A 19,302-nucleotide genomic window follows, 5' to 3' on the forward strand; every position below is an offset into this window, starting at 1 on the left:
TATAGTTGTTAATTTCTGTGTCATTTTGTCTCTTGTGGATAGTTGTCTCATTGGCATTCATACCACATCTTCTTTTTTTAAATATAAATGTACTGTTTTCGATTTTAAATGGATGAACATTTATCTTTCAATTTTATACTGTAAGAATAGAGCTGCATAACATTGTTGAACTTTCCGCTAAAGTATATGTAGTATATATTCGTATTTAAAATGAAATACAAAACGAAAGGTGTATGATAAACTGATAAACAAAATATCAAGAAATTAAGGATGACTAAATGCATGCACAAGAAGAAACTCACCTTTCTATCGATACATTTGAATGATTTAATGAATAAACACTTTTTTAAAAACTGTTTGTGTCTATTTACATAGATATAGGCGGATGTGGTGTGAATGCCAATGAGACAACTCCCCATCCAAATAACAATTTATAAAAGTAAACCATGATAAGTCAATGTACGGCCTTCAACACGGAGCCACTGAACAACAAGCTATAAAGGTCCCCAAAATTACTAGTGTAAAACCATCTAAACGGGAAAACCAACGGTCTATCAATATTTACAATATATAATTTACGTTCGTTTTTCAACCGAGAATAGCAAAACCTAATGAAGTATATCGTTGGAGTTTATAAACTACATTTAATCATCCCCTGTGCCATGATTGGCCATCTCCGTTTTTTCTTAACAAAGCATGGTTGGTTACATGTTATGAATTCAGTACTTACAATTTCGGGATTTTTTTTTCTTCAAGTAAACGGAATCAGAAAAAAATCGTTATCCTATGTCGAATACATAAAACTTGGAAAAGAATATGAAGTGTTTGTAGAAAAGTACGGTTTCATTTTTCAAGTACAACGTTAATTCATTGAGTCCATTGAGTAAAAGAAAATGCAGGATAAGCAAGGGGGGGGGGGGAATAAATGAAAAAATATGTGAATTGAGTTTTTTTTTTTATCCTACATTGAACTTTTGATGTCGTCCCTTGATCTAGAGGAGACATTTAAATTGAATATTAAGATGTGAAAACTGTTAAGATTTTAAAGTTTAAACTTTACTACCAATTGCAGAAAACTATAAAACCAATGAATTTCACATGCACATTTATAAAAGCTAGAATTGTGATTGGAATCATGTATGAGAATATGTCGATGGAAGCTTTAAACGACCTTGACCAGATACGTGAATATTAATCAGTCCATTCAACGTTATAGTATGTGTGTTCTATTTTCAAAGGTGTGAGGTCGAAAGTTTGAATTGACCAATGGAAACGATCGTTCCTTAGAGAGTTAATCTAATAAAGTTTGTTTGACTGATTACGTCGCACTACCTTTCGCTAAGCTAAGCCGCATATGAGTGTATGCTTCATGGATAATTAAAATTGTTCAAGCTTTTAAATATTTTTTTCTCCATGACAACCACAACCACAAATAACATGTGATTGCATATAATTTTGCAATGCCTTTCTTATCAATTTACACCATCATTTTGTAATATTTTTTCAGGCCTTTTCTTACAATTTTTACCTTCATTTGTTATATTTGCATTGCCTTTTCTTTCAATTTTTACCTGATTTGTTATATATCTGCTCTGCCTTTCCTATAAATTTTACTTTCATTTTGTTAAATTTCCTAAGCCTTTCCTATAAATGTTTACCTTCATTTCATTATATTTTTCTAATGCCTGCCTTTCAGATCTCTCTAAATCTTTCATTTCAGCCTCATATTTTTCTCTCAGTCTCCTAAGAAAATAAATGTATGCACTAATTTGAAGACAAGATCATTGAAATTTATGCAAACAAAATTTTAATTACTGTAAATTTTGACAAAATTGGTTGAAAATATTAAGATCTCCATAAATTGCATGCAGTACTTCTTGATGTCACAATAACCTCTCATATTATGGTAAATTGTACAACAATTAGCTTTTTCAGAATTTAATGCATTTTGGGTAATATTTTCACAAACGTACACCAAAATATTTTGATTCAATAAAATCCCTCCCAGACAATGGAAGTTTATCCAATTGAAAAAAGGTATTTTCATTTTGGGGTACAAACAATTAAATTACCCATAGTCCAAATTTCCAAATTACAGTTTTTAACAAGTTAAAAAGTATTGAATATACAATTATTGTGTCCAATCAAATGACAGAGCTGTAAAACAAGTATGCTGTCAATTTAGCTTTTAATCTGTACAAAAACAGACTTGATTCTTAACTTTCATCAACATATTTGAACATTTAATACCTCGTTTTATGTTCTGATGCTCGCTCTATATCTTCTCGTGTTGAAGTGGCATCGTCTTCTAGTTGTGTAATCACCATTTCTATTTCCTTGTCTCGCTCTCTTTTCACCTGCTCTTTCAATTCTCGTTCTTTTTGCACAACCCATGTTTCTTGCTTCTTCAGAAAATTTTGCTCCCAAGATTCTTTTTCTAGTTTCAACTTTTCTTTATTGTCTCTCATTTCATCCTAAAATACAAAATGATCATTGATTGGTTTGATCTGAATACTTTGATTAATCTGATAAGAGTGTTCATAACAGATTGACTCCATGACTTGCTGTACATCAGACATATTATAGGATTAAACACCTTTTTAAAGGAATTTATTGGCGTATATAAACTCGACCAAGTCACTCACAAACAAATAAAAGTCCAAAGGACTTTTATGATATGTTTGTGAGTGACTTGGTCCAGTTTATACACCAATCACAGGGGCTCCTGTCATCCTATAATCAACCAAATTTTCCCCAAGAAAGGGAGAGCACGGGCCCCCTGGATTTGCCTATGGACTGTTTTTGATAACATTTGACAAATCTATACAAAATATAACATTTGCCATTTGAACAATCAAAAGGTCCATCTCCCTTTTGGAAAGGATATCCACAAAGATTTCATATAAGTAGTCTTCATCATACAATTAAGATAGTGTAAGATAGTGTAATGTACATTCAAAGTCTACCCCTGTAGATAAAGATGACACACATTTGTAAATGTTGGACCCTTTTGGCCCCTAATTCCTTAACTGTTAGGACCAAAACTCCCAAAATCAATCCCAACCTTCCTTTTGTGGTCATAAACCTTATGTTAAAATTTCATAGTTTTCTGTTAACTTATACTAAAGTTATTGTGTGAAAACCAAGATAAATGCTTATTTGGGCCCTTTTTGGCCCTTAATTCCTAAACTGTGGGGACCAAAACTCCCAAAATCAATCCCAACCTTCCTTTTATGGTTATAAACCTTGCGTTTAAATTTCATAGATTTCTATTTACTTATACTAAAGTTATAGTGCTAAAAACCAAATGTCTTCGGATGACAACCATGCCAACATCATACCAATATACGACCAAAATTTTTTCTATTTTGCCAAATTTTTCAATTTTACTGTCGTATAAAAATCAAAATGCATGGTTAGATACAGCATATCAAAGAACCTCATATATTCAATTTGTGTTGGACCAACTTGAAAACTGGGCCCATAATAAAAAATCTAAGTATATGTTTAGATTCAGCATATCAAGGAACCCCAAGTATTTAATTTTTTAAACTTAGTTTAATTTTGGACCCTTTGGACCTTAATGTAGACCAATTTGAAAACGGGACCAAAAATTAAGAATCTAAATACACGGTTAGATTCGCCATATCAAAGAACCCCAAGAATTATAATTGTTGATGAAATCAAACAAAGTTTAATCTTGAACCCTTTTGGCCCCAAATTCGTAAACTGTTAGGATCAAAACTCCCAGAATCAATCACAACCTTCCTTTTGTGATCATAAACCTTGTGTTAAGATTTCATAGTTTCTAATAACTTATACTAAAGTTATTGTGCCGAGGACTATACAAGCCTTTTAACGGTGAGAACTTAGTTATCTTTTATGCCATGCCACAGTTCAAATCCACAAATCTGTTTATACGTAAACACAACAACATAAGTATCTGAATACCTTAGCTACAACAACAATTTATAGCAGGCCACAGTTGAATTCATCTAAACAACACAATAACTTACATAATGCCGTCTTTCTTGTTCTTCTCGACTTTTTTCATATTCTTGTTTCATAGCTGTTAAGGCATGAGCATGACTATCTTCTAATTGACGTTGAAGTCTATCTAACTCTGTTCTCTGTCGTGTGGCCTGCTGAGATACACGATCCTTCTCTTCCTGTACCTCAGCATGTAACCTCCTCCTCTGTTGCTGGTAGGCGTCCTCCTCATTCTTTAACTCTTTCTCATATCTAAATAAAAGAGAAATAGTGCTACCTTATAGGAAAGTCATATAGTTGGCAGAGGTCATTCACAAGAATCATGCCAGAATGCTACATAATTACAAGGGCAGAATTTATTTAAATTGGTCTATTGGGACAGTCAGGGGTTACAAAAAATTTACTCATACAGAAATAAAAATGCCACATTCTAAATAAAAAACTTAACCCATTAAATAAAATGTACTTAACGAAATAGTACATAGTCAATCAATGCTAGGAATAGATTGTAATATGGTTGTTCTGATTTGACAAAGTTAGAACTCTTCAACTGATACCTATTATACTTGTAGTATGCTCGTCTGTATAGTATTTAGATTTGTTTTCATTATCTTAACAAATTGTATTAAAGGGAGATAACACTATTTTAATTTAAGATCAATGATATATGAATGTAAAGGGAATTGGTGAAATTAATAAACTATTTTATAAATGTTAAAGGAATAGGTCATTTAATAACTTATTTTATCTATCTATGATTTTACACAATATTTGAACCACCATATTAATACCTTTGTTTACTAAGTTCCCTTTCTCTTGCACAAGCAGCCTCCTTTTCTTTAGCTAATTGATCCCGCAGTTCTTCTGTCATTTTAACATATCTCTGAGCTGCTCTCTCGTCAGATTCCAGCAACTCAGCTTCATGGATCTGTTTGATTTTCTTCAACTCAGATTTATGTTTTGCAATCAATCTTTGAATTTCAGGTTCTAATCCTTTAACTGTCATTTCCTACAAAACAAAATTAATAAAGAAGTTATAATTTGTATTTCTGAATTAAATTGTTTTCTGACTTTAATATTCTTATATACTGAGGTGGTGGGACCAAATATTCTCCATGTAAATGAGATGCCCTAATGCCTATACAACTGGACACCAATTAACATTGGCCTACCACTAATGGTTCCCCTTGAGCTGACTTAATCATAAACTAATACATGTTAACTTAGCAAAATTTTCAAAGTCTATAGACCATGACTTTGGGGGGCGGAGCCAAATAATCTCCATGGAAATGAGATATGCCAATGCTTATACAACTGCATACCAAATATCATGTACATTGAACTATTATGTCTATACAATTGTGTTTATATGTTGTATGTCTGCTTTTTTCTCTTATTGTTATTTCATTTTTTTGTTTGTTTACTATTGTATACATGTATATGAGGGCCTCAGGGAAGATTAGTAATTGTAATTAACTGTGTTTACCCTCTTTAAATAAAGAATTTATTATTGACCTACCACTAGTGGTTCCCCATAAAATGACCTAATCACAAACTAATACATGTAATCTATGAAAAGTTTCAAAGTCAATAGACCTTGACTGAGAAGGCGGGGCCAAATAATCTCCATGGTAATGAGATGTGCCAATGCTAATACAACTGCATACCAACTATCATTGACCTACCACTAGTGGTTCACTATGAACTACACCTAATCACAAACTAATACATTGTTGACGCTGTCGCCGCCGGAAACAGCATACCTATGTCTAGCTTTTTGACTCCGTCAAGGCGAGACAAAAACTATAAAAATTTCAAAAAACTTTAGCCACAGAGTGAATGTAATGTTTCCTGGCAGAAAAACTTAGTCCATTTATAAGTAAAATAAGGAAAAAATGGAATTTGTTTTTAACAAAATTTACTGCTGCATACTATGTTTAATATGATCATAAACAAACTTCTGTCCATATTTGGAAGAAATCCAGGATAGTTTCAGAAAGTTTTTAAACCACAGAGTGAATATTTGTGGACGCCCCAATGACAACAATGCTGACAGAATGAAGGATCGCTATGTCTTGCTTTTTCGACAAAAGTCGAAGGCTTGACAAAAATAAAAATCATAATTAATAAATTTTATGAGTCTGAAGCACTTATCTGAATTTACTTTAATCAGGAACTCTTAAAACCAAATATTTGGAAGGATGAATAAGAACTGAAGCATATGAAGAGCTCTTTCACAAAAAGGGACCTAATATAATAATAGCCAAATGCATTACTTTAATTCCCACTTTTGTCTAAAATCAATTATCAGTTATACCACTTACTTTAATCTTTTTCGTTTTATCTTCAATCCATCTTTCTCTCCGTAACTTCTCAGCTGCTTCATGCATGTCTTTCAGCTTCTGTGTTTCTAAACCATGTCTAAAATAATTCCATTTCTTCGTAAAATAAAAACACAAAATAACTGTATAACATCATTTCCTTTGATACAGCATGTTTATTTTAAATTCTAATGCAATTTGTATGTAACAATTTTTTTCATTGGCTAAAATTGCCTTCAAATCCACAGTTGACCATTTTGAATTGATTGAATTAACAAATGTTTGATTACTACTATACAATCGAAAATAAAACAACACCTACCTTGAATTCGCCGTTTTAATATAATTTTCTGAATTTGAATCCTACATGTAACGTAATTACCCCCATTATGTAAGTTTTCATTTGTATGACATCAGGTTAAGCCATGCATCTTTGGGCCAAAATGATTCATGAAGTTTTGTGGCTTTTTTTTATTTGTCAAATTAAGACATTTTTTCAAGTTTTATTGCATTATTTCTTTTTGTAATGCATTAGAATCTGAATAACAGTACTGTAGTTGAAGAGTTGCCACCGTCAATTTTAATTTGAGGGTCACAAATCCCCATTCAACTGTCTCCACTACGTGTCGCCAGTAAAACTGCATTTGCGACCATCAAATCTATAATTGACGGTGGCAACTCTTCAACTACAGTACTGTTATTTCTTCATTGTTTCATATATTTAAAGTGTCAAACATCAGCGCAAGTTCTGTTCCCATTACCAAAAATAGTCAGGACAACTGTTTCAGAATGACAGACAAAACTGCTAAGTGACAGGTCTAGATAAAATTAATGTATCCAGGTGTAATGATAAGTCGTTATCCTAAGGCTATTTTTTTCTTATTTTTTCTGTACACTTAGCTTTCATTTTTTATTACCATGCATTGTCAAGCTTGGTAACTCATAATTATTTGTCAGTAACTAAATGTACGATGCTGTCCCATACTGAACCTTCTGACCTTGTTTGTTTACATTTAAATTTCAATGGCGTCAAAATCACGTGGTGTCAATTCGTTCTACCCAATCAAATTGCTCTACTGTCAATTAGGGGATTTTCCAGTCTACGGCAATTACGTTATTTCTTTGTGGGATATTGCTTCAAAATAGTTTGCAATAATTTTTGGATTTAATTCAACAGGAAAACTCTTTTTTTGCCATCCCTTTTGACATCAATGGAATTCTGTATGAATAATTATCTACAGTCATGATAGTCAGAATATCGATCTTTTTATAATGAATAAAAAGAAAATTCTATGAAAAATAAAGATAAATTATTTTTCATTAACCTACTCTATATTCCTGTACAAAATTATGGCATGGGCATCGTTTTTTCAATTAGTTTTCCTTTCATTTTGGTTGGGTTTTTTTCGCGGGAAAATCGCGAAAGACGTAAGGAGCATGTCATTTTAAAATTCCTAAAAATATGATTTGCTTGACCTGTATTGCCTGCCACAAGATTGATGACGCTGAATGGAATGTACACAAAGCAATGGAGGCCGGAAGTGGGATTTTGTGAAGTTCTAGAATGTTTTTAGACATTCGGAAGTCGGGATTGAAACGGGCATTAGAAATTTGGCATTTTTTAGCAATAATTGAGAACAACAATGAAAACTTACCTTCAAAAATGTTTTTTTATTCAAAAGTGCAGAAAAAACGTATTCTACATTGTTTTTCTTCGCCGGAAGTAGCGTAGTGACGTCAATGCGGAGTTTTCCCGTGTGTTAAGTTCAAACATAAATACCTAACGAACTGACAAGATGAACGATTTTAGACTACGGTAGGATACAATAACTTACCTAATCATAAATTACAGATTTTGTAAATAGTGGACATTTCACCTCCTATTACTAGGATTCTGAGTCTAGGAAGTTGGCCCCCTTTCCCATTATACCTCACTTATATACTGTAGTTATTTACCTATCATCTAAAGATCTAATTTTATCTTGGTATTTCTTGTCTATAGTCTTCAGCTCCTTGACTAACTTTTCACATTTTTCAGACATAGATTTTTTGTCATCAATAAGCTGTAACAGAAGATACAATTTTACCTTAAAAAATATCCAATTAGAGTTACCAATGTAAAAAAAAAACACATATCCACCTTTGATTCATATCATTTCTGTTACCAGAAAGGATCTTTTTACTATACCAATCATTTCTTACGTTTGACTAAATAAATTAGATACAAAACACTGAAATTTAAGGAAATAATCTTAAAACAACTGATCAATGTCCAGTGCAAGGACAGGACATTTTTAGCTTTTTTATATAACACACAGAATGTTTTCACTCAAATTGCCTCCTATACAGATGACAATACAATTACCTGATCTATAAATCCAATACAGATGACAATACAATTACCTGATCTATAAATCCTATACAGATGACAATACAATTACCTGATCTATAAATCCTATACAGATGACAATATAATTACCTGATCTATAAATCCTATACAGATGGCAATACAATTACCTGATCTATAAATCCTATACAGATGACAATACAATTACCTGATCTATAAATCCTATACAGATGACAATACAATTACCTGATCTATAAATCCTGTACAGCTGACAATACAATTACCTGATCTATAAATCCTATACAGATGACAATACAATTACCTGATCTATAAATCCTATACAGAGGACAATACAATTCCCTGATCTATAAATCCTATACAGATGACAATACAATTACCTGATCTATAAATCCTATACAGATGACAATACAATTACCTGATCTATAAATCCTATACAGATGACAATATAATTACCTGATCTATAAATCCTATACAGATGGCAATACAATTACCTGATCTATAAATCCTGTACAGATGACAATACAATTACCTGATCTATAAATCCTATACAGATGACAATACAATTACCTGATCTATAAATCCTATACAGATGACAATACAATTACCTGATCTATAAATCCTGTACAGCTGACAATACAATTACCTGATCTATAAATCCTATACAGATGACAATACAATTACCTGATCTATAAATCCTATACAGAGGACAATACAATTCCCTGATCTATAAATCCTATACAGATGACAATATAATTACCTGATCTATAAATCCTATACAGATGACAATACAATTCCCTGATCTATAAATCCTATACAGAGGACAATACAATTCCCTGATCTATAAATCCTATACAGATGACAATACAATTACCTGATCTATAAATCCTATACAGATGACAATACAATTACCTGATCTATAAATCCTATACAGAGGACAATACAATTACCTGATCTATAAATCCTATACAGATGACAATATAATTACCTGATCTATAAAACCTGTACAGATGACAATACAATTACCTGATCTATAAAACCTGTACAGATGACAATACAATTACCTGATCTATAAATCCTATACAGATGACAATACAATTACCTAATCTATAAATCCTGTACAGATGACAATACAATTACCTGATCTATAAATCCTGTACAGCTGACAATACAATTACCTAATCTATAAAACCTGTACAGATGACAATACAATTACCTGATCTATAAATCCTATACAGATGACAATACAATTACCTAATCTATAAATCCTGTACAGATGACAATACAATTACCTGATCTATAAATCCTATACAGAGGACAATACAATTACCTGATCTATAAATCCTAAATCCTATACAGATGACAATACAATTACCTGATCTATAAATCCTATACAGATGACAATACAATTACCTGATCTATAAATCCTATACAGAGGACAATACAATTACCTGATCTATAAATCCTATACAGATGTCAATACAATTACCTGATCTATAAATCCTAAATGTCTTTTTATAGCTTCCTCATATTCATCTTTTTGGACATCTAATCTTTTGTTCATTTCTCTTTCTGCTTCTCTTGCATGTCGGACAGTTAACTCCCTTTGCTGGTTCTATTTATAGAAATAAATAAAAGGATATGTATTTAACAACGCTATTAATAGAAACAAAACAAATACCATATAAATACTGCCATTTTTCTCCTCGATTTCAATTCGCTCACTACACTTATGTTATTCAACAACAATAAATATAAACCAAAGATTCAGTTCCTTTTATCTGCTACCCTTCCACCAAATAATGTTGAATAATTCACAGAAAAGTTCAAAAACTTTCTGCAACAAAGATATACTTTTCTTTTTTTATTCTAATTCTAGTCAATGACAAAAATTCAATCGTTTCCCCAAATAATATAAATAAAAATAATAAACACCATAACAGCAGAGACGCTTCTCTTTATTTCCTCAAATTCCAAAGCAAATGAATATCTCCATTCCCATAATAACTATAATAAATTACCTAAGCTTTCTGAAGCATAGGACTTCTCTTTTTCTCCTCAAATTCAAGTTGAATCTCCAACCCCCATCCTCCCCTAAATAATGTTAATAACAAAAATACATTACCAAAGCTTTCTGCAGCATAGAAACACTTCTCTTTTTCTCCTCTAGTTCCATTCTCTGCGACAGAACTGTAGACGTTACTTCATCAGCTGCTTCTTTAGCATGGTCCAACTGTAGAAGTTCATCAGCCGATGGTACTAGCATGGGAGGTAACTCAAAATTATGAGATTCTTTTGCCAGTTCCTGTGATGAAAGAAAAAGGACTTTAAACAATTATTTCAATTGGGATTCAGGAATACAGTAGGAATAATTTTAAACTGACATACATGTTTTTAGATTTAATTCTTCAGTTCCAATAAATTTTTAATGATATATTTTTTTATACCGAAAAGTTGTGCTGCGCAAGTTTTGTAGTACAAAGAATGAAATAATATGGCAGAAAAGGGGAGGTACATTAGAACATATCTGCATCAGTCAGACTTATATAGCATTTTATTATCTGTTAATCCAATTTCTCAATTTTTCAAACATGACACAACACCCTCAATTGTTTTTTATTCTAGAAACCTTCTCAAAGTTAGGGAGGTGAAGGATTTTTTTGCTCCATGTTGAAGGTCTCACTTTGACTTTTAGGTGAAGCCTTGTTCTTTTGCTTTTTGTGTATTTTGGCTTGCATGTTCTGATTAAGTGTTATGGATGGATACCCCATTAAGTGTGATGGATGGATACCCCATTAAGTGTTATGGATGGATACCCCATTAAGTGTTATGGATGGATACCCCATTAAGTGTTATGGATGGATACCCCATTAAGTGTGATGGATGGATACCCCATTAAGTGTGATGGATGGATACCCCATTAAGTGTTATGGATGGATACCCCATTAAGTGTGATGGATGGATACCCCATTAAGTGTTATGGATGGATACCCCATTAAGTGTGATGGATGGATACCCCATTAAGTGTTATGGATGGATACCCCATTAAGTGTGATTGATGGATACCCCATTAAGTGTGATGGATGGATACCCCATTAAGTGTGATTGATGGATGGATACCCCATTAAGTGTTATGGATGGATACCCCATTAAGTGTTATGGATGGATACCCCATTAAGTGTTATGGATGGATACCCCATTAAGTGTGATTGATGGATGGATACCCCATTAAGTGTTATGGATGGATACCCCATTAAGTGTTATGGATGGATACCCCATTAAGTGTTATGGATGGATACCCCATTAAGTGTTATGGATGGATACCCCATTAAGTGTGATGGATGGATACCCCATTAAGTGTTATGGATGGATACCCCACATTCAGTTTTTCTATTAATTGATTGATTAATTGTTGTTTACTGTCCTGTGGGATGAGAACAAAATATTACATTGTGTAGATTCTGTGATGGGATGAATCGAGATTATCTAACTAAAAAACAGTTTCAAGTTGCTAATCTTTAAATTAGGCGGCCACAAACATTCACTCTGTGATTAACGTTTTTTAAATACTAATAACTTTCTTATACTATCCTAGATTTCTACCAAACTTTGACAGAAGCTTGTTTATGATCATAAGATAGTATCAAGAAGTAAATTTTGCAAAAAACAATTCCTGTATTTCTGTATTTTACTTTTAAATGAAAACAATTCCTGTATTTCTGTATTTTACTTTTAAATGAATTTAATTTTTCTGCCAGGAAACATTACATTCACTCTGAGGTTAAAGTTTTTAAAGTTTGAATAACTTTCTTAAACTATCCTGGATTTGTATCAAATTTTGACAGAAGCTTGTTTATGATCAAAAGCTAGTATCTAGAAGGAAATTTTGTTAAAATTTTGTACCTGTTTATTTGTGTTATACTTATAAATGGACTTAGTTTTTCTTCCAGTTAAAATTACATACAGTCTGCAGTTAATTTTTTTTGAACCTTTATAAGATTCATAAGCTATCCTGGAATTTTACCAAACTTGGACAGAAGCTTCATTCAATCAAAAGATAGTATCTTATTTCTATATTTTTTTTAGCCTGGGATCAAGAAAGCTGTCAAATTTTTTAAATCCTCTGGTTTTATCCATTTGAATGCCTTGAAAAAAATTGCCTGGTGACCCCCATTTTTCTTTTTGTGTTATCTTTTACATGTATAATAATAAGCAATCTGTAAAAGTCTTATAAAATTTTTATTACTTTTCAAGTTTTTGAAAACTTCAACTTGTCAATGATTAAGCTATGAAAATTCAAGAGAGAATATTTTCCTGCCAAAATTCCAATGGCTAATACCTCGAAAACAAGCATGGTGACCTATATATTTTGTTTGCTCTTTGGATACCTTAATTAATCCCCTATCTATATAAACTAGTGTTTTGAAAAGTTAATTACTTTGAAACTGAGGAGCGAACTCCCTTATATAACAGGAAAAGTAGGCGAGGCACTGGGTTCCGCGGAATCCTTACAATTTTTTTTTCTCAGAATTACAATGACCAAAATAATGTAAATATAACAAATAAGTGTGCACACTACACTGTTTTCCATAGTGTGTACAAGATACCATACCTGGTCTACAGAACTGAGTCGGTCTGACGTCTGTACTTCATCTAAGAAGGTCATTATACTTTTTAACTTATCGTCTGTCAAAAATCCACTTTTACTAACAGACTCTCCTACTGAGTTTAATTTCTGTAATTTCTCTGATGTAAGATGTGATTTTGTTGAATCTTTATCTATTTCTTCCACTATTAGAAACAAATAAACATATTAAAACATTAAATCATTTTATTTGGTAATCTAATAAACAGATAACAGTAGAAAAAGAATATAAAATTAACACATCAGATTTATTCTTATGCATGAAAGTTTTCATAAAATGAAGAAAAGAGTAATCATCTTGATGTTTTGTGTCCAATCAATTGTTGATTTTTGTGGGTTTAATGGGTACCAGCAAACCACAAAAATAAGAATTCCACGAGAATAACCCTGAAATATGAGATTTTTAAGTCGAATGCTACTTCCACGTTATGGTGTGTAACTCTAGTATAGTATAGACTTGCTATTAACACTGTAACATTAAATATGTATGTGAAATAAAATATTAAAGTATTTGAATAAAATCATTAGATTATATATGAGAATTTACATTTTTGACTTTATTAAAATAGTTCATGGGAAATAACTGCAAGTCGTTAATTGCAGGGTCATAAATTGGTGATTAAAAATCAAAAGTATCAAGTACTAGACATTGCATGTAGGTTATTTTGTTTGAGACAGCACTGACAGGAACATTAAATTTCACACCTTGGACTTAAAAATTAATTGACAAACTTTTAATGTGGTAGGACACAAATTAGTTTTTAAATAAAATGTTGAAATGTTTGAAGCATTTTTGTTAACCCAATTCTTGACATAACAACGTTATTTCTTTAAGTCACTGTGACTAGTTTAGGGTCAGACTTACACACCCAATCTACTTAAGGGTTAGATTTGCACCATGCAGTTAAGGGTAAGACTTACACCATGCATTCTTTGTGACTGGTTTAGGCGTTTCCAACTGCTCATCAGCTTCTAACTTTTTAAGAGTATCTAACAAATCATCTAACGTTGTTTTAGTTGATGCAGCCTCACTTCTTTCTTTTCTTGCACTCTCTCGACTAGACTCTCCAGGGTTTATATTTGATACTGACTACAAAATGCAACAAAACATAAAAGTTATTCTATAACTTTAATATTTTCCATAGGAAGTCAACTAATGGATTTTTGGTGTTCTAAGCACCGCATTTAGGCTATTTCGTGGGGGCCAGTTTTTATTGGAAGAGGAAGCTGGAGTGCCCCGAGCGAAACCACTGACCTTCAATAGTAAAACTGACAATTCTAGTCAATTAAGATTGAAGTTGAGTGCATCTGCACGAGTGGGATTCGAACACACAACCTCAGTGTTGACTGGATAGTGATTACATTAGTAACTACTTAGACCACTCGACCACCGAGTCAATTACTCTCATAGATAAGTCAATCATTAAAACATATACTAAAAAGGTAGTTATTAATGAGTGATAAAAATACACCACACTAAGCCATTATTTACTGCAATATAATTTTGTTTTTTATAGGTACTTACATTGATCTGTTATCAAGAAATTCATTTTTTGATAGTTACTTTTTATTAGCTTTCCTTAACTGAAAGTACTCTCATATCAGTTCTTTTCTACTTTTATGTTTTTGTTTTATTTTTGTGTGTTTATGTATACCTCTAATAAATCTTTATTCTCAAACTTAAAGTGTAGAAACTGTATTTGTAGCACGATCGATGTTAGTGTTTGTTCTGAATATATAAATACCTCTAATAGATCTTCCTCCTCATCTTTAAGTGTAGAAAGAGAAGTATTTGTGTCACGATCAATGTTAGTGTTTGTTCTGAATATATAAATACCTCTAATAAATCTTCTTCCTCATCTTTAAGTGTAGAAACAGAAGTATTTGTATCATGATCAATGTTAGTGTTTGTTCTGAATATATAAATACCTCTAATAAATCTTCCTCCTCATCTTTAAGTGTAGAAACATTAGTATTTGTGTTACTATCTTTAGATTTACTGTGTACAGGACTGACTGGTGTCTTTCCTACACGTAATGGTTTTTTAGTTATTTTGCCACTAGCTTGTAAATATGTTATTTCCTCCTCCGCTTTTCTTTTAACTTCTTCCCTTTTTAGTTCCCTTTTTTTCTGTAATTCCTGTAGAATATGAATAAAGTATGTAAATATTTAGCGTTCATCAATTTTTTCAAGTTATACAGTAGTCTTGTGATTCCATGTGATTTCACAGTAGATACAAGTGCTTGTGATTCTTTGTGATATAACAGTAGATACAAGGGAGGTAATCCTTCATGTTGAATCAGAATATAAAGAACTGTAGGTAATTTCTTTGTGTGTACCCCATAAGTATGCCATTCACTGATGTTCCATTATTTTATACATTCTTATCCAATCAAAAATGTTTTGGTGTACATTTTGGAAATATTACCAAGAATGCACTAGATTTTGAAACAGCAAATTTTGATTCTTTGTATACAAACGCGCAAGTGACCAAAGTACATATGAGAAAATCAGTGTCAAGATGACGCATACTAAAGACTAAAGACTAATTCTTTGTGATTTTCCAACAGCTGCAATGTTGAGTGAAGGACTATTTTTTATGTTAATAAAGTTTTGAAAAAATATATACATGTACTATTCTACAGAAATGTATTCTTAAAGATTTTACCGCCACTTTTAAGCACTGCATTTAGGCTACTTTGTGGTGGCCAGTCTTTATTAATTGAGGAAGCTGGAGTGCCTAGAAAAAAATTAACAACCCTTGATAGGAAAACTGACAATCCAAGTCAATTAAGATTATTGTACATGTAGTGTTCACCTGCGGGTTTCGAACTCACAACTTCAGTGTTGACTGGCTAGTGATTACAGTAGTAACTACTAAGACCACTCGGTCACTGAGGTCCCTGATATAAATATTATTTAAAAAATAAAAGCTGTTCCATAAAAGAATAAATGAGACACAGTGAAAGCAATTTGAAATCTTAGCTATGGATGGGTGCCAAATCACTTTTGCACAATGAAAATGTAAGAGAAATTTGTAAAAAAAAATGCCTCTATAAGCATTGGACCAAGTTTGAAAGAATCTTCTTTGAACTTGGTTACGATGATGTATGTTTAAATGGAACAGCCTTGAATTAATACAATGATGTATGTTTAAATGGAACAGCCTTGAAGTAATAGAACAAGTAAAGATTATAACATTCAATATCAGAGACCAGTACAGGTAAAAAATTGTATGGGACAAAAAAAGGTTTGAAAATTATAGTAATTCAATTTATCATCTAGTTAAGAGAGAAAAAGAGATCAAACCTTTTCAGAAAAATATCAGGAAATCGTAGTGAGTTAATAATTTTCATATGAAGAGCAAAATTGTGGAAAAATTATACCTGAATAGCTTGTTGTCTTGCTTGCCTAGCTTTTTCCTCTCTTAATTTTTTCCTGTCTTCAACACTTTTTTTCTCACTTTCATCCTCACTAAGAAAATCTAAGTCCAATATTTTATGATCAACATGATCCTGTTTTTTCTGTTGAAGTAAACGTTTAAGGGCTGCTTCTCCTGCTTTCACAGTTGCCTCATTTCTCAATTGCTGAGCTTTGTGCTCTCGATAGCATCGCTGAATTTTTGTTGCTGCATTGTTTAAAGTCTTTATAAAATCCTCTGCAATATTCCGACCTATTTGTTGTGATGTATCTTGTTTTTTTAATTGTTGCGACACATCTTGTTTTTTCACTTCATTAACGGGAGTTTTATGTTTAATATTTTGATAAGAATTTTCGATATTTGACAACGATGCTTTCACTTGTTGAGGTTTACTAGTTACAACCATATTGTTAGCAATGCCACTAAAGTTACTAGCTTTAGGCACTGCGTCTTTCACAACCCTATCACGTGGACTGTTCACAACCCTATCACGGGGACTGAGGAATAAATCATTCATTTTATCTTGTTGAAGTTTATGTTTTTCTTTAAGTGCTTGTATTTTACTCAAGCTGGATGATAAACAGTCTTCTTCTGAATCAGAGCTGCTACGAACACTAGATGGTTGGAAAAAATTCTCCTGTCTGTCTGATGGAGGTAAAAAATCATCAAAATCTTTATTCTCTGTTCTTGCTGTACTATTAGATCTTGCTGTACTATTTGTTTTTGATGTACTATTAGATCTTGTCGTACTATTTGTTTTTGCACTATCACCTGCTCCAAATTTCTTTGGCTGTAAAAAAAATATTTATTATTGAAAGAAAATGCTAATAGTACTTAGATTGAATACTTTGAAATAATTTCAAATGACAGAATCATACAAGCGAGCAATCTTGCTGACCACATGCTTCCTTTGGAAGAAAGCTTCTACATTTCCAATTATCATACATATCCAAGATATTAGTTAGTAAAATTCTTCATTCAAAGAAGGACATGATCAAATTAAAGAATAGTCCTTGTTTCAGATCTTTCTGATTATTTAACTCATTCAAGGTACTGATCTAACCTTCATGCTAAGTAGTCCTTGTTTCAGATCTTTCTGATTATTTAACTCATTCAAGGTACTGATCTAACCTTCATGCCAAGTAGTCCTTGTTTCAGATCTTTCTGATTATTTAACTCATTCAAGGTACTGATCTAACTTTCATGCCAATTTTGACACATTAAACTATTATAAAAATTGTTAATCCAGTTTTTTTCTTTCTAGCTTCGAGATACAGTGTTCTGCCCATTTTTTTCAAATAGCACCATGGGATCAGAAATTGCACTGTTTCTGTAAAACTATATTACCACATTTATAATCTATTGATAGAGCACCATATAGTATGTTATAGTAAATGTATGTATTGTCATAGTAATAATCAACATTTGACTCATTGGAAATTGAATTCTATTTTTATTTTGTGTCTTTTGGTGGAGTTCTCTGTACATGTACCCTTCATCTCCTTTTATTCATTTTAATTAGGTAATAATTGATGCAAGCTATACTTTATTGTAGTTTTAACATGGGTAGGCATTGTATTCATGATTATTTTTTCCTTGAGTGAAAGTGAGGGCTAAAATAACATGAATATAATGCCTTCCCATGTTAAAACTACAATTAAGTATAGCTTACATCAATTATTTCGATTCTAATTAAGACAATTACAGTAATTTCTATGTCCAATGTGTATAGGTATAGAGCGTTTGTGTAGTCTCTTCCGTGAACCTCCTTTTTCTGTTTGTAAACAGGCTCACAGCATGCAATGTATATTTTCAGAGGGAGAGGTTTTGACCAGTTAACATGAACATTGTCTTTTCTAGGTCAAATATGTCAATTGTGAATTGTAACACATTGTAGTCAGTAACAACATGTGCATCGATTCATTTAAAGAGTTTGAAAGTGTTTTAAGTTAATGAAATACATTAAATTCATGCCAATCTGATAAAATTCATTTTTCTGAAGTAGTCAATATACCCATGTACAAACAAATTTCATTGGATTTGAGCATGGGTTTGTTTACAAAGCAAAAGAAGCATGTCATATTAGAATTCCTATTAAACTTACGCTTGGCTGCCAGAGAACTTTAACTGCATTGGGTCCTGGTTTCTTCTGGGAAGCTGAAGGAGCTTTGATCTTTGGTTGCATTGAATTCTCAAACAGTTCCAGGAAGTCATCACTGAAAAAATTAAAAAAAATGTTACTTTTCTTATAATGTGGGCTAAATAATTAAAATAAAAGCATTATGTTCTATCTATCTGACCATACAGATTTTTTATGGTGTCGCGACCATAATATGCAGATGTCCAATGATGTCTTAAACTTTTGACCTTGTAGATATCTTATGTTTTGCCTTGAACTTTTTTGCAGATGTCTAGTGTTGTCTTAAACTTTTCAGACCTTGAAGATGTCTTATGTTGTCTTGAACTTTTCTGACCTTGGAGATGTTCAATGTTATCCCGATTTTTTCTGACCTTGAATTTGTCTTACCTTGCAGATCTCTCATGTTGCCTCAGATTTTTC

The 19,302-nt window shown here is 32.1% G+C and overlaps 1 protein-coding gene across 2 annotated transcripts in view; it reads right to left on the reverse strand.

Annotated features, from left to right (window-relative positions):
* Positions 1-19,302, reverse strand: part of LOC143046409 (centrosomal protein of 131 kDa-like) — a 35,893-nt gene that overhangs the window by 9,005 nt on the left and 7,586 nt on the right. Inside the window, exons 5-18 of one of the 2 annotated variants that reach the window (XM_076219562.1) lie at positions 18,847-18,958; positions 16,708-17,532; positions 15,303-15,460; positions 15,159-15,204; positions 14,243-14,411; positions 13,289-13,467; positions 10,802-10,981; positions 10,166-10,291; positions 8,268-8,374; positions 6,315-6,411; positions 4,782-4,999; positions 4,017-4,242; positions 2,251-2,474; positions 1,659-1,743 (exon numbers count right to left, since the gene is read on the reverse strand). In XM_076219562.1, coding sequence (XP_076075677.1) covers positions 1,659-1,743; positions 2,251-2,474; positions 4,017-4,242; positions 4,782-4,999; positions 6,315-6,411; positions 8,268-8,374; positions 10,166-10,291; positions 10,802-10,981; positions 13,289-13,467; positions 14,243-14,411; positions 15,159-15,204; positions 15,303-15,460; positions 16,708-17,532; positions 18,847-18,958 — 2,752 coding nt within the window. Of the gene's footprint in view, positions 1-1,658; positions 1,744-2,250; positions 2,475-4,016; positions 4,243-4,781; positions 5,000-6,314; positions 6,412-8,267; positions 8,375-10,165; positions 10,292-10,801; positions 10,982-13,288; positions 13,468-14,242; positions 14,412-15,158; positions 15,205-15,250; positions 15,461-16,707; positions 17,533-18,846; positions 18,959-19,302 lie in introns of both variants that reach the window. The other variant, XM_076219561.1, reaches the window with a different exon arrangement.

The sequence above is a fragment of the Mytilus galloprovincialis genome, chromosome 9 (assembly GCF_965363235.1).
Source record: "Mytilus galloprovincialis chromosome 9, xbMytGall1.hap1.1, whole genome shotgun sequence".
NCBI lineage: Eukaryota > Metazoa > Mollusca > Bivalvia > Mytilida > Mytilidae > Mytilus > Mytilus galloprovincialis.